Genomic DNA, 16,622 nt, shown 5'->3' on the forward strand with positions numbered 1-16,622 from the left:
TCCTAAACCCCAATGAGTGTTTATTCACTTCTTGCCCTGTCCTCACCTGTCCTTTCCAGGCCCCATCTTCCCCGATCCCAAAAAACTGGGGAGGGGATGGTTGTGCTACAAAATCCAATCCATCGGATGATTCCCAAGCTCTGGAAAGAAACTGAGAAGTCCAATCTACCTGGGTGGATTTAATTGCAGATTCCTCCATGTCCATGGGCAGCAGGAAGGGGCAGGATCCCTGTGGGCTTGAGATCATGGAATCATGGAATGGTTTGGGTTGGAAAGGACCTTAAAGATCATCACATTCCAACTCCCTGTCACAGGCAGGGATACATTCCACTATCCCAGGTTGCTCAAATTCCCATCCAATTTGGCCTTGGATACTTCCAGGGATGAGGCAGCCACAGCTTCTCTGGGAATTCCATTCCAGCCTCTCACCACCCTCACAGGGAGGAATTCCTTCCCAAAATCCCATCTACCCCTGCCCTCTGGCAGTGGGAAGCCATTCCCTGTGTCCTATCATTCCATCCCTTGTCACATTCCCAAGGTAATCCCAAGATCCACTGGAATCATGTCTTTGTACCCCTCTTGAGCTGGGATGACCCACTGGTTACAGCATGGCCCCACCAGTGCCACAAAGAGGATTAATACCAGCTGGAATTCTGTCATTCCTTAGCCCCATTTCAGGGCTCTGGGTTTATCAGGATCTGAAACCCTTTGGAAAAATCCAAACTCTCCAGAAAGAGATGAAGAAATTGATGAGAAGGTCTGTCCAATTCCAACAATCCAAGGACAGCCATCTTTTCCTATCAAAGTAAATCATGGAATGATTTGGGCTGGAAAGGACCTTAAAGTCCATCCAGTTCCACCCCTCCTCCATGGGCAGGGACCCCTTCCACTATCCCAGGTTGCTCCAAGCCCTGTCCAACCTGGCCTTGGACACTTCCAGGGATCCAGAAACCTTCACAGGGAATTCCATTCCAGTTCCTCACCACTCTCCCAGGAAAGGATTCCTCCCAGTATCCCATCTGTCCCTGCCCCCCTTCAGCTTATCTACATTTATCCATTTCCTTAGGGCATTTCATCCATCAAATATTCCCAATGAGGACTTAACTTCTCCCGGATGTCAGGAATGTCTCCAAAACCACCACTGACTTACACCCACAATTTGTGGAGCGATATTTCCTTGATTAATTATTATTTAGACTCTTCATATTTAGGAATTTGACTTCATTAACCCCATGGAAAGGAGGGTTAAAATTAAGAAAGAAATAAAAATCCAGCTGCCATATTGAAAGTCCATTAAGCCAGGAAAGGACCCAACTTTGGTGCTTCTAAACATCAATTATTCTGGAATAATTAATTAGCAGAGCTCTAACAATACATAAAATCACTCGCCTCTGACTCCTCTGATAATTTATGCAAGATTAAAGTATCGCTGTGGTTGCCTTTTCTGGTGCCTAATTCAGCATTTTCTTTTTCCTTATGGAAGCAAGACTCCAGATTTAACTGCTCTAATGCCCTTTTACAGTGTTTGCTGTAGTAAAATCTAACAGCCACTCCGGCAGGCGAGCTGGGAAATGATGGATCACGGAAGCTCATGGAAAGGGGAGCACCGTAAAATGCCCCAGTTAATGCGGAGAGAGCAGAGTAAATCTTGTTTTAAAAACAGAGCGGGATCTGTGATGGACTCGTTTCACCCCATCAAATTCCCTTTTGATTTGCTTCCTGATAAGGGAGGGCTCCACTCCTGGATTCTTGATAACAGGGAAAGCGTTTTGGAAGTCATCACTGCTAAATTAAGGTCACCAATCACTGCAAACACCTCGACCCAGCCAGGAACAAACATTATTTGGGTGGCAGGTTGGGCTCCTCTTTTAAAGGAAAGAATTCCCTGCTTTTCTTAATCCCAAAAAGAGCACTTGACACTGATCCACCTGAGTGCTGGGATTCAAGCACATTTTGCCACCCCAAAGCTGGATAAAAAATGGATTGGGAGCAGCTCCAAGGAGGACTTGCCCCATCCATGTGTGCTCACATCCCAGAAATTCCCCATATCCTGGGCTTGTCCCCCAGCATGGGCAGCAGGAAAATGGGAATTCTGCCCCTCTGCCTGGCTCAGGTGAGACCCCACCTGGAATTCTGCATCCAGCTCTGGGCTCCAACAGCAGAAGGATGTGGAACTGCTGGAGCAGATCCAGAGGAGGCCATGGAGATGCTCCAAGGGCTGGAGCCCCTCTGCTCTGGATAAGGCTGGGAGAGCTGGGAATGTCCAGCCTGGAGAAGAAAAAGCTCCCAGAACTCAGAGTCCCTTCCAGTGCCTAAAGGGGCTCCAAGAGAGTTGGAGAGGGACTTGGGACAAGGGATGGAGGGACAGGACACAGGGAATGGCTTCCCACTGCCAGAGGGCAGGGATAGATGGGATATTGGGAAGGAATTGTTCCCTGGGAGAGTGGGGAGGCCCTGGAGTGGAATGGAATGGAATGGAATGGAATGGAATGGAATGGAATGGAATGGAATGGAATGGAATTCCCAGAGGATCTGTGGCTGTCCTATCCTTGGAAGTGTCCACAGCCAGGTTGGATGGGGCTTGGAGCAATCTGGAACAGTGGAAGGTGTCCCTGCTCATGGCAGGGGATTGGAACTGGATCATATTTAAGATCCTTCCCAAACCATTCTGTGATTCCACAGAAAAAAAAATGAAATTTGATGGCACATCCCACCCACTCACCCTTCCCTGGGTTCTCTCTGCCCCATCCAAGGACAAGATGTCCCAGGACATTTGCTGGTGCTGTGAGGAACAACACGGAGTTTCCCATCGCAACTAACACTGGAGTTTACAGCCCACACTAAATCTCCAAGAATTCCCGTGCCCTTTTCCAATGGAGAGCCCCTGAGGGCAGCTTAAGGGCCGATAACACATGGGATCAGCTTTGGAGCCGATCCCATCCACACATCCACACAAAATCCCCACTTGACACCGCTCCAAACAATCCAAAATAGAAACAGCCCCCTGAAAACCGCACGCGTGGGGATTATCCAGAGGCACAGGGGAGGAGGAAACGTTCCTTGAACTCAAATTTCCTGAGGGATGACAGCAAAATTCCCATTGACAAGCGAAGTCAAGGCATTTCCCCATCCCTCAGGCTGAAGCAGAAACTCCTGCAAAGCTGCTGGAACAGCAGAGTTTTGTAGGACTCAGGAGATGCTGCCGAGTCCACAAATCCCTTATTCCAGGTGCACTCTGGCATCTGTTCCATATTCCAAGGGATTTTACTAATTTCCAGTGCTTTGTAGAGCACACGGAGCGATCCAGCAAGACCTGGAATGAACGGCTTAACTCGGCTCAGCAGCCAGGGAGAGGAATTTCCCTACGACACTTCCAAGTCGTTACAGAGAAAATCAAATGGGGAGATTTCCATGAAAAAAATAAAAGTATAAGGGTGTAAACCGGGATTTGGGAAAGAACTGGAAGCAGAAAGCAGAACAGAAAAACCTACACAGGTTTTACAGGGAATTGAGCATCTGCCAGGGCGGGATTTTGGGAATCCTGACAGAGCAGTGGAGGATACTCCGATCATCCACGCCGGCATCAGTAATTCCAACTGTGACCGTGCTGGGAATACCATCAGACAGTTTATTAAGTGGGAGAAAATAGCAAAAGGAAGGAAAAAATAACAGGGAAAAAGGACTCATTGTCACTTTTCAAGTTATTGGGGGTGTGGAGGGGTTTAAAGTGCCTTAAACACCCACTTTTACTTTCCTTATTTTTATTTAGGAGCCCAAGGAAAGACAAGCAGATGGATAAGAGAAATCAGCACTGAAATTCCACCCAATTACAACCAGCAAGTCCAAAACTGGTTTAAAAGCTTCATTTTTGGTTGGATTAGGAGGCTCCTAATGGTCCCTTCCAAGCCAAAGCATTCCATGGACAAATAAGTATCTATTTCCAAGATAAAGATCTGTTTCCAAGAGCATGGAGCGACAAGATAAGGGGGATTTGCTTCAAACTGAGACTAGGTTCAGATATTGGGTAGAAATTCTTCCCTGTGAGGGCGGTGAGTTCCTGGTTGCCCAGAGAATTTCTGGATGTCCCATCCCTGGAAATATTTAAGACCAGGCAAGCCCCAGGAGGCCAAATGAGGAGTTCAGGACCTACTGCTCAGTTTCCCTTTATTTTTTTTTTTCCTTTGTTATTTTTTTTTTCCCCCTGTCTATTTTAGTTCCACACCGTGCCATCCCTGAAAGGTTTGGAGTCTTACACAAAGCCCCCCACAGACTTGGAAATATCAAGGGTCAGAGCCAATAGAAGGATCTCATCCATCCCCAAAGCCAAGTATTTTTCCTATTAGTGTATAAATAGACTATTCCCCAAAGAGCTGCTGGCTACCAATGGAATTTCCCAATCCAGCAGAGCTGGAGCTGCACAGGAGAGGCTCTAAAATAAAGACTGAGGTAAAAATATTGAGGTAAAACCACCTAAAATAGGGATTGGGAAGTGACTTTCATTAAAACATGGAATGGTTTGGGTTGGAAGGACCTTCAAGGTCATCTCCTTCCACCCCTCTGCCATGGGACACATTCCACTGGCTGCTCCAAGTCCCATCCAACCTGGCCTGGAATACTTCCAGGGATGTGGCTTCCACAACAAATTGAGTGTGCAGGTCAAATTCCGCAGGGATAGGGACACACAGGAATTGTCACCTTCAGGATCCCCATTTCCCTCTAGATGTTCCCTCCATCGCAGTCACCGATTTCCCCGATCCCAAATCCAACGTCTACACGGGAACACTTCCTTGAGCAAGGCCCATCCCCTCACTCCCAGCAGGCTGTTATTTTTAAAAGAGGGCTCTGCAAAGAGAATTCCCAATCCTGGCTCCACGCCTGCAGCTCCTCTTGCAGCTTGGGACGAGTCACCTGGAAATGCCAAGTCAAGGCGGAAACCCAAAACCGTTACTTACGACCACTGACGTAACTGGGGCCGGCAAAGAGCCAAGAATGTGAACTTTTCCCAATTCCTGAAGGAGTGAGGAGCCACCTCGCCAGCCACGCTCCACCCCTGGCTCCCAAGGACAAGCCAGAGGGAAGAGAGAGCTGGCAATGGAACAATTTCCGGGCAAGGTCAAACCTAGGTAAGACAGAGGAACGACGGAGAGCGGCGACCTTGGAAGGGTTTGGATCAGCTGGAAGAAACTCAGGAAAATGGGAGCAATGATGGAGTGAAGGAAAAGATGTGATGAACTCCGAGGAGTTCTGTGTGTGATCCAAGGGCTTCCCTGAGGGAAGGGATCAAGAGCTTAACTCGGCCATAACGCAATCGGAGGTGTCGCCTCGAAGAGCAGCAAAACCTCACACAACTCAGAAAAAAAATAAGATAAATATAAAATAAAACAGAAAACAAGGAAAAAACCTCCAAAATTCCCTCAATTGCTGCCCCACAGGGAATCAACCCGCTGGAAGCATCAAGCAAAAAAAATAGGAGAGGGTATAAAATCCAGGGCTGAGATTTTTAGAGCTGCCAGAGGGATCCAAACACCCGGTGTCAATAAAATTATCAGCAGCTGAGTATTTGGATGCCACTCATAACTTGCTCCTCACCATTTACACCCCCTTTACTTGCCCAAGCAATGCAAAGCAGCTCCTGCCGCTTTTGCCTCCAGCGTTTTTCCAAGCAAACGCTCCTTGCCCATCCCGACCCCCTCATGTCACATCCCATGGAGCGAGGAGGAAAGGAATGAGGGTTTAGGGAATTTTTTGGAGGGTGATTCTGGCAGTAAAGAGTTGGAGAAGTTTCTGCAGATGCAGAGTGAAGCAGGTTTTCAGAATCCTATGGAATTTCTCTTTAGGAAGCTCTTTAGGGTTCCTTCTGTTTGACAGCTTCAGCATTGGGGTGGCAACACAGGAAAAGCAGGAAGCCGGTAACAAAAACCACTGGCTTATCTCAGTTTGGAGCAGGAGAAAGGGGAAGATAAGCAGGGAAGGAATATTTTCAAGGGAAACAACACCAAACCAGGTTGGATGTAGTGGATCCAACAAGGATGTGCTCCCAAATTACTCCTCCTCTGGCCATGCAGTTGCAGAGCCACAGATGGGGAATTGCAACAATTCCTCATCTACTGAAGGGGGAAAGGTTAAGTGGAATTTTGGGAAGGAGTTCTGCCCTGGGAGGGTGCTGAGGAACTGGAATGGAATTCCCAGAGAAGCTGTGGCTGTCCCTGGATCCCTGGAAGCGTCCAAGGCCAGGTTGGATAGGGCTTGGAGCAACCTGGGATAGTGGAAGGTGTGTCATGGGAAGTGCCCATGACAGGGGGTGGAACTGGATGATCTCCAAGGTCCCTTCCAACCCAAACCATCCTGGGATCTAAATTCCAGGATGAACCACCCACATCTCCCAGGAAAAAAATCCAAAAGCTCCTCAGAAGTTCCTTTAATACCCAGACCTGGAGGCCACAGCAGGAAAAGGGAGCCTGACTCTGAACTCAGGGCACAGCAAAATAAGTTGATCCTTGAGGTCCCTCCCAACCCAAACCATTCCATGAGTCCAAATTCACCTCAAACAGGATATGACCAGACTCACACAGAACCATCCAACCCAGCAAGCACCAAATTATTTAAGGAACAAACACAACATAAATAAGGAAAAGTCCCTGGAGAATCTCCCTCCTGCTTTCTCCATCTCCTGATTCCAGCCAGCTGTGACCGTGCCGAAGCAATCCCAGAGCAGTCCTGCCTGGAAGGGGACATTACAGAGGCAGAAAAGACATGGAGGAGCCTCTTTGTAATATTCCATGATCCCCCCGGGCGAGGCGCGGAGCCGGCGCTGCTGAACGCTGCACTTTTGGATTCAATTAAAGTGATTATCTGTTGTGCCAAATAAATTGTGTCCAGCATCTATCCTGCAGGATTTTACACCTCCAGCCTCATTATTCCCTAACTGTTTCCTCCTGTTTATGCTCTCTCCAATTAAATTGCTGATAATATGAGCCAAAATAAAAAACGAGCGCACCTTGTCCGGAGAAAATTGATTCCCTTTTTTTCCTGCACCGGGCGATTGCCAGGTTTTATATACTCTGTTCCTGGCGATCATTAGTAATTCAATTTTCTTTTTATTAGCCCCCTTATCTGCTGAGCAATATAGTGGCAGAGCTGACCTCTTTCGCACGGGTAAATGTTTAAAATCTTTTCCCTGATTAATTTTGCCAGTTAAGGAAAAGAGGAGAAATGATCCGGCTCTTTGCCATCACAATGAATAAAGCTTAATGTTGATTGTGATGGAATTTCTAATGCCAAGGAAATTGATTGAACGCAGCAATTACCCCGCAATAGGAACTCCAGGGAAATGGGATGGTTTTCTCCCCGGCCGTAGCCTTTTGGTTATTTAAAACAATCCAATTTGCAAGGATAATTATATATTAGTGTTTTATCTGCCACCGGGAATGAACATGGGAATTTTGATACTGGCCCGGCATTAGCAGGTTATTGCTGCAAATTACTCCAGATCTGCTTTCTTTCACATAAAGACGAAATTAGGCCATCAATAACCAGAAAAAGGTGGACTGAGGAGATGGAAGAGGCACGAGTGCCCTCTGCAGGGCTGTGTGCACTTCCCAAAATCCCCAATTCTCCTGGAAAAACCCCCGATCCTCCTGCAAAACTCCCAGTTTTCCCACATGTAGCACGCAGTCATCACTCCCATTCTCCTCATCCATACATTTGCCACATCTCCGGCGTTAAAATTAATTAGAAAAAAAATTAATAAAGCCTCCTTCGAAGCACTTATTCCTAGTCTTTTCCGAGGAAAAAGTCCTGGGAATAAGAAATGACAGCTTGGATGGCCAAGCAGGATGAGTCAAGGAATGGTGAGGAAAGGTTCCCAACTGCCAGAACTCACTTGTTTGTCAACAAAAAATAGTTTGGGAATAAGCCTTATCCTGCAAGAAATCCCAGATAAAGATAGGAAAAAGCTTTTGGAAAATTGTGGGATTCCCATATCCTCTGGGGCATGGGACTTTTAAGCTGAGAAAAGAAGGAATATCCCACTGTTATCACACTGGGATCAGTCAAATCTCACAAGCTGGCGTTTTCCCTCAGAACTGGTGAGTAAAAGACGCCATCCCTGAACTTCTGGGAATATTCCATCTTCAGTTTGGAGAAAGTGGATAAAGAATTCCCAAAGCAATGGGAAAGGATGTGGACAAAAAGCTCATTTTGTATTTAGACTGGAAGAGTTGGGAGTGTCCAGCCTGGACAACGGAAGGATCCAGGAAGAGCCTGGAGCCCCTTCCAGTGCCTAAAGGGGCTCCAAGAGAGCTGGAGAATGACTTTGGACAAGAGCCTGAAGTGCCAGGACAAGAGGGAATTACTTCCCACTGCCAGAGGGCAGGGATAGATGGGATTTGGGAAGGAATTCCTCCCTGTGAGATTGGGAAGGTGCCGGAACAGAATTCCCAGGGAAGCTGTGGCTGCCCCATCCCTTGAAGTGTCCAAGGCCAGCTTGGATGGAGCTTGGAGCAACCTGGGATAGTTGAAGGTGTCCCTGCCCATGGCAGGGAGTTGGAATTCCATGATCTCCAAGATGCCTTCCCACCCAAACCATTCCATGGTTTTATCCAACACAATGACACCTCAGACTTTGATGATCCTTGTTGGTGATCCAGCTTTTCTCTGGATAAGGAGAAAAACAACCACTGCCATTTATGCTTCTTCCATCACATCCCTGAGGATCCCAGAGGCGAGGGAGACAGCCTGACCTGGAACTTCCTCCCTGCTCCACCACTCCACTGGAAAAACTTCCATTTGGGACACACTCCAATATCTGGGCTGTTATTAGACATTCCACTTAATCAAGTATTTTGGAATTAATTTATAAGAGCTGCAGGTAGATCTCTCATGGAACAGCCCAAATAATCCCAAGCAAATTCTTACCAATCTGCCACTTTCCATTGGCTCTCTGATCCCTAAATAAAAGCAATTCCCAGAGAGGGAAGTGTCTCTGGACAGAGCATTGGGAAACACCAACCCAATTCAGAAATGGCTGGAAAAGCTTCCCTACTGATGAGACCAAACAGATTCATTTGGGCCCAAGAAGAGAAATGGAAAGTCAGGAGACAGGACTTGGGAAAAGCAGGAGCAATGTCTTTGTAAAACCCCCAGAGCTGTGCCACAGATCCCAAAATCCTGTGGAACAGGACAAACAGGAAACCAGCCAGGCTGTGTCACTACAGGCCCCACATCCGTGGTGACGGAAGGGGCTGATCCAGCTTTTCCAGCCACACTGCTCTGCAGGAAGTTGGGAACATTCCTCTCCACTGTCTTTCCCTCCAGTGTGATCCCAGAAATGGATCCACCTCCCTGCTCCATTCCTGCCTCACTCTGCTCCCAGTGTATCCCAGTAACACCATTTACTTCCCTCACACCTGTCCAAGGAGAAATGGAAAAGGCTGGAAATTCCACCACTTTGTGGTGATTAATACCCACAATATTTTGCTGGGATTAATATCCACACTTTGCCCCAAAAGAAACCAAAACAACCTTCCCAAAACCTCTTGGATAACCTGGGAGACAGGAATTAAATCCACAAGACTTCACTTATTCCCAGCTCCCTGTGCAACCAGAAAACACTGGCACCACATCCATAATTATACATTCAGAGGGAACATGGGGAATGTGGGAGTTGTCCCAGTCCCTGTGAGGATCCAGGATCTCTCAGACTTGGGAATATCCCTGCCCCATCCATCACCCAATAATCTTTTCCTACTAAACCTGGAGGAAAAGAAAACACAGCAGTCCTGGAGCACAAAACAGCCCTGGAATAATTCCACAGCTTTCCAAACCCAAGGTTTAAGAATATTCCAACATATGAAGCTTAAAATCCTCTGCCTGGGATTGAAGCTCTCCAAGAAAAATCTTGAAGCACAAAAGGATTCAAATCCAGGAATTTTAATCAAAGGGAGAAAATCCAAAATTCACGGAGGGAATTCCAAGGCAATTCAGGTTCTTCGTGAATTTCTCTGCAAAGGAGAAGGTGCCACATAGAGAAGCATCTGCCTGGAAAGGTTGGATAACTGGATGCACTTTTGGAGGAGGGAATGAACTCCCTGCTCTCCCAAAGGTCACTTCCAGAGCCATTCCCTTTTTTTTCTTCCATTTTCCAACCTTCTTTATTTGCCAACTTCCCAAATCCTGGAGCAAAACCACATTCCTGCTTTCTTTTCTCATTCCTATCCAGTTAAAATCAAGATTTCAGTATGGGAACATTCCTTTCAATCAAGGAACTGCAATTCCAAACAAGCTGATATTCCTGGAATCATCACTGCCTCAATTCCCTCCGAGGTTAAAATGCTGCAGCAATCTCAAATTGCTCTGTGTCCCCAGAGTTTTCTGTCTTCTCATGGAATCATGGAAGGATTTGGGTTGGAAGAACTCAAAGATCATGGAATTCCACACCCCTGCCATGGGCAGGGACACCTTCCACTATCCCAGGTTGCTCCAAGACTCATCCCACCTGGCCATGGTCATTTCCAGGGATCCAGGGACAGCAACAGCTTTTCTGAAAGTTCCATTCCAGAACCTTACCACCCTTCCATGGAAGAATTCCTTCCTAAATTCCCATCTAACCCTGCCCTCTGGCAGTGGGAAGCCATGCTCCTTGTCCTGGCACTCCAGCCCCTTGTCCATAATCCCTCACCCAGGAAAACTCAAAACCATCTCAGAGCTGTTTGAACACAAAATAATCCCAAAATATAACGGGAGATAAATCCCAGCTACATCTGATCCAAACCCCTCTCCCAGCTCCAGCAATTCCCACAGGGAATTTCATGGGACCACAGGGAAAATGTGCCTCGTATCCATCTGAAACAACCAAATCAAAGGTGGGGGAAGCCTCTTATCCATAAAAGTATCCCCAGGGAACAGAAGAACCAGACTTGGAGTGACCAACATTCCAGCAACATTCCAGACACTTGGAGGTTCCACTCTGAGCTCCAAGTTCTGCTCCAAGGCAGCAGGACTTGGATGCAAATTCCCTGTTCCCAAACATGATGGGTTCAGTATTCCACTAATTACTGGTGTATTATGCAAATTAGATCCAAAACTGGACACCACACTGGGATACAGGTGAGAGATTTGTGTATCCCTGCCTCATCCAACCTCTTCCTTCTTGGAAAACATTCCTGAAAATCCAGGGAAACCCCAGGAAAAACAGGAAACAGTTTTTTGTGGAGATGCCAAAGGACAACTCAAATATGGAGTCAAACTTCTCCTCGGTGTTCGCTCCACGACCAACAACATCTGCAGGAGGACTCAGCAACACATTCCTAAATCCAAGAACCCTTGGAATCACTCCACTGAGCCAGGGAGACCTTGGAATGTCTGTTCCTACCTTCCTTGGTGGCCACCTGTGTCCTGGTCGCCGGCATGCGGCAGAGCCGGTGCTTGGAGATCTGCACCAGGCCCCGGGGCGAGGAGCGCTTCGCCGTCACCGAAGGTTTTCCCCGCACGGAATTTCTCCTCCGGAGGTGGAAGCGGCTCTTCAGAGCTGTGGTGGAGGAGATGTTCTTCTTCTCCGTGGGGGATCTGGGAAAGAGAACATCCTTGTTACTGTTCAGGAACACATAATCACAGAATGATTATTTGTAGGTGCTTTTATTAAAGAGCATCAGAGGTACACGGACCTAAATCTGACCTGACTTGGTTTCGAGCGGAACATGTTTTATACTCTATCGTTATATAACTTACATATTAATTATTAAACTTATATTGTTCTGTTGTATACATTGATTTCATCCAAGTGTGGATTTCTCGTGATCCCCCTCTCACACAGTTTCTCGTGATTCTTTAAACAATAATTATATCTAATCACATCTAACAATTATATAATTTATCATATACTGACTACACAGGTGAAGTTTCACATGATCTTAGCAAGCACAAGGCCTAACATTTCCCATGGCCTACCTTTAACACTTTCCCAGCGCCTACCAAGCCTAACTTCCTTTCTAACTCACCAAATTTTCTATGATTTTAAAATCTTTTTTTTAACATGGTTAGGGAGGAGCAAGGAAGTGACCAAAACGCTGCTGGTGTCCTTCTCCAGGGCTCCAAGAGGAGCCAAATCCCACAAGGATTCTCCTCTGGCTGAGGAGGAGGAGAAGCTCTGAACAGAAAATTCCAAGGAAACAGGCAATTGTGAGGAATTCCTGGCAAGGAACAGATGGAGAATGAGGTGTTTGACAGCCAAACTTACTCACTGCCTTCTGCTCGACAGATGTGAGGGACTGAATCATGGAATCATGGAATGGTTTAAGCTGGAAAAGACCTCTGAGATTGTCAAGTCCAAGCATTTTCCACCAGTGCCAAGATCACCACTGACCATGTCCCCAAGTTCCACTTCTACAGGGATCTTAAATCTCTCCAGGAATGGGGATTCCCAATGCCTGACCACCCTTTACAGGAAGGAATTTTCCCCAATATCCAAACTAAACCTCCGCTGGAGCAGTTTGAGGCTCATGCCCTGTCCCTTGTGCCCTGGGAGATCTTGATCCCTCCTGCCTTCACCCTCCTGCTAGGGAATTTAGGGAGCCAGAAGGTTCCCCCTGAGCCTCCTTTTCTTCAGGCTGAGCTCTCCCAGCTCCCTCAGCTGCTCCAGACCCTTCCCCAGCTCCATCCCCAACTCTGGACACACTCCAGATCCTCAATATCCTCCCCGCAGGATTTGAGGAGCCTCAGCAGCGCCCAGCACAGGGGGATGATCCCTTCCCTGGTTCTGCTGGAATTTACCAAGGTGTGGGAGATCTCCCTGAACTGCAAAAAGAAATCCCAAACATTCCCAGCTTCTCCAGGATACTCCAGAGTGTTTTTCCCAGCACAATCCACCCACTGATAGTTTCTCAGGCAAAGCAGGAGGGCAAGGCAAGGATGGAAACCTGCTGGGAAGCACTGAAGGGATCTGGGAAACAGAAGCAGGAACCAACACAACAATTACAAGAATTTAAAATTAAATCAAGGAAAATGTGGCTTCCTTTGCTGAGTGAGGAAGTGTTGGTGACCACAGGGATTCACAGGATCCAGCTCTGGATCACCCAACATCAGGAAGATGTGAAACTGCCGGAGCAAATCCAGAGGAGGCCATGGAAATGCTCCAAGGGATGGAGCCCTTCTTCTCTGGAACCAGGCTGGGAGAGCTGGGAATGTCCAGCGTGGAGAAAACAAGGATCCAAGGAGACCTCAGAGCCCCTTTCAGCACCTGAAAGGGCTTCAGGGAGAGCTGGAGAGGGACTTGGGACACAGGGAATGGCTTCCCACTGCCAGAAGGCAGGGATAGATGGGATATTGGGAAGGAATTGTTCCCTGGGAGGGTGGTGAGGCCCTGACATGGAATTTCCAGAGAAGCTGTGGCTGCCTCATCCCTGAAGCATCCAAGGCTGGATTGGACAGAGCTTGGAGCAGCCTGGGATAGTGCAAGGTATCCCTGTTCATTGCAGGGGTGTGGAATCCCAAGATTTTTAAGGTCTTCCAACCCAAACCATTCCACGATTCCAATAAATCCACCAGCACACAACAACCCTCACTCGAATTTCCCCCACAGCCAAAACTTGATACGAAATCCATGGACTCAAAATCCAAACCAACAACTTACCCCACATTCCCTTTCCTCTTGATGATTTTTGTCCGGCTCTTCACTTTGTAACTGGACAGTGCAGCCTCTCCAAAGGATTTCATCCCACCGGGAACAACGGATGCAGCGCTCGGAGCCAGTGGGACAGAGGTGGTGCGAGGGATATTTGGGGCTGGAGGCTTCTTCTGGTCCTCACTTCTCCACTGGAATGCTGACTTGGAAGTGGAAGGCAAAGCCTGCAAGCTGGAGGCTTTCCACTTATATTTACTGGGAGAAACCCCCAGCTTGGATTGCAACCCCAATTTCTTTGTCTTTGCTCCCAAATCCGCTTTTGGGGAGATTTTAGCACCTTTGTCCGCTCCTGCAATGCCCTTCTTGGAATTTTCAGCCCGAGGGCTCGCCCACCTCTTCACAACCCGAGAATTTTTCCCAGGGTTTGCCACCCAGGTGTAGTTGTTCTTCCTGAATTTCTGAGATTTGCTGGAGGTGGGTGCTGAGGCAGCTTTTTGGAGAGTGGGAGATTTGGGAATTACGGGAAATCTGCTCTTCACCGTAGTCACCCCCACCTGAGCAGGTTGAGAGAGCGTCTCTGCATTCCGAAAGAGTTTGGGATGTAGGGAAGCATCCCGGACTTCCTCACCACTCGGCTGCCCTGGAGAGGGTGGTTCTGCCTTGATCCATGCCAGCTGGGCTGGCTCCTGACCTGGCAATTCCAAAGGCTCTTGTGGCTCTGACTTCAGCGCCACGGCACTTTCACTGCTGCTTCCAGAGGCGGAAAAGGAGCTCCCAGCTCCACTTCCAGGCAGGCACACAGTCCTCGATGTGGAACTGAAGGAAATGGATAGGGAAGGCCTTCTCTCTTCCTTCTGGAGAAGAGATTTCTGGATATTTCCATCCACTGAAGGAGCCACCGCTGCTTTCCGCCCAGAAAACTTGCCGTAAGGATCCACATGCTCCTGGCCAGCCCTTTGTGGCACCTGGATATCCACAACGATGTTCCCATCCGTGGTGAAGTCCACGTGTCTCTCCGGAGATGATTCTGGTGGCTCAGGAGTCTGGCTGTCCCCAGGGCTCCCAAAACCCTGAGAAGTGCTGGAAGCACTTCCAACATCATACCCCGATCCTGGCAGCCGGTTGTCCAGGGAGTATTTTTTCCTCCAGGAGTGAGTCTGGTGAGGGTGGAAATTCCTGGGAGCCTGTTGGGAGTACCTGGTGGAAAAGGTTCCTCTCCTGCTGTAGCTGGGCTGGCGGGGGTTGTTCCACCTCGGAGGAGCCGATGGTGCCGGACGTGGGACATTCCCGTGCATATTCCTGTGGCTGTTTATGAGACCTGTGGAAGAAAAAACAAAACATTAATCCCCTGATCCCTTGGGAATTTGAGAGCAACACAGCTCCTTGTGCTGGAATTACATCATCACTCAGGTTTGGATGAGCCAGGGTGGAAGGAAAAGTCATGAATCCAGGAATGGTTTGTGTTGGAAGAGACCTTCAAGAACATCCGGTTCCACTTCCCTGCCATATCCCTGGATTCCACAGGTTGCTCCAAGCCCCATCCAATTTGGCCTTGGACACATCCAGGGATCCAGAGGCAGACACAGCTTATCTGGGAATGCCATTCCAGCCCCTCACCACGCTTACAGGGAAGAATTCCTTCCTAATATCCCATCTACCCCTGTCCTCTTGTAGTGGGAAGCCATTCCCTGTGTCCTGGCAGATCCTGATCCCACCTGACTCCACCCTCCTCCTCAACCCACCCTAAAGGGAGCCACAAGGTTCCCCCTGAGCCTCCTTTTCTCCAGGATGAGCCCCCCAGCTCCCTCACTTCCTGGTTCTCCAGACCCTTCCCAAGTTCCCTTCCTTGCTTCACTTGAAAGCAGAAACAAGGAAACTCCAAGGCTCTGCTGTTGTGTCCCTCTGGAAGCCACCACCTCTCTCTGGTGCTTTGATCCACCAACACCCCCGTTAATTCAGGAATTTCTGCCCTTCTCCAGCCTCACTGTTTAAAAAAGCTTTCCCATGAGTGATTCCCAAAGGAATTTCAGGCAGAGGAGTTTTTCCTTCACCAGGGTCACGGAGCTGCCAGGAGAGCTGCATCAGCACATTCCTCATGGAAAAGCAAGGACTGTTTTCCTCCCTCTCATCATTCCCCCACGTAGGAGCTCCTGGAGAAGCAAATCCCAAGTCCTGAGCAGACGTTGTGGCCTCAGTAACCAGGAAAATTTACTTCGAAGGACAAAAATAGAGGGATTTGGCACTAAAATAAGCTCCGGGAAGGGCACGTTGATACAGATCCCACCTCTGTGCTCCCAGCCCGGGACTGTGGGACAGGGAAAAGCCCCTTCCCAAAGCCAGGAGAGTCCCAGATTCTGCTGAGAGCAGCACTGTGGAAATTCCCAGGTATGGGGACCCCAAAATCCCACAGCATTCCATGATATGTGTTCCCTCCCTGCCTTGGTCCACTCAGCTTTCCTGGGTCTCTCCCCTTTCCATTTTTTCCCAGCACTCCCTGGATCGCTTCCCTCATCTTGCAGAATTCCTGAGTCCTCTCTTTCCCCCTTTCCTTCCTTCTCCCAGCGCTCTGTGATCTTCTCCATCCCCATCCCACTCACACTCCCCCGCAATCTCCTCCCTAAAATCCAACATCCCTTCCACAGCTTGAACCTCCCCGCACCAGCTCCCCAGGTCCCATCACAACCTGTCCCTGTCCCACCACAGATTCCCAAAATTCCCTTTAAACACTGCGCCGTTCCCCAAGACGCCCAAGTTTCCCCTTATCCCTCCTCCAGGCCCTCTCACATTCCTCCCAGTTCCCCTCGTAGCAGCCGCTCCCTGTTTCCCGATCCCGGCCTCTTTTCCACATCCTCTCCTCCCTTTTTAGTTCCCTGTTGGCCTCGGTGTCCCCTCGTTTCTCGGTGTCCCCGCCGATCCCTTCACACCCTGGAGCACTCGGATCTCCCGGCACAGCCGCTCCCATTCCCGGATCCCCCCGATCCCTTCACACCCTGGAGCACTCGGA

At 48.6% G+C, this 16,622-nt stretch overlaps 1 protein-coding gene across 2 annotated transcripts in view; it reads right to left on the reverse strand.

The window, feature by feature from the left end:
- Positions 1 to 16,622, reverse strand: part of ZC3H3 (zinc finger CCCH-type containing 3) — a 126,885-nt gene that overhangs the window by 109,965 nt on the left and 298 nt on the right. For both annotated transcript variants that reach the window (XR_004496272.1, XM_015619228.1), the window contains exons 2-3: positions 13,628 to 14,936; positions 11,372 to 11,565 (exon numbers count right to left, since the gene is read on the reverse strand). Coding sequence is in view for 1 of the 2 variants with exons in the window: in XM_015619228.1 (XP_015474714.1) it covers positions 11,372 to 11,565; positions 13,628 to 14,936 (1,503 nt within the window). In the remaining variant the exon portion in view is untranslated. The remainder of the gene's footprint in view (positions 1 to 11,371; positions 11,566 to 13,627; positions 14,937 to 16,622) is intronic.

This window comes from Parus major, chromosome 2, assembly GCF_001522545.3.
Source record: "Parus major isolate Abel chromosome 2, Parus_major1.1, whole genome shotgun sequence".
Classification (NCBI taxonomy): domain Eukaryota; kingdom Metazoa; phylum Chordata; class Aves; order Passeriformes; family Paridae; genus Parus; species Parus major.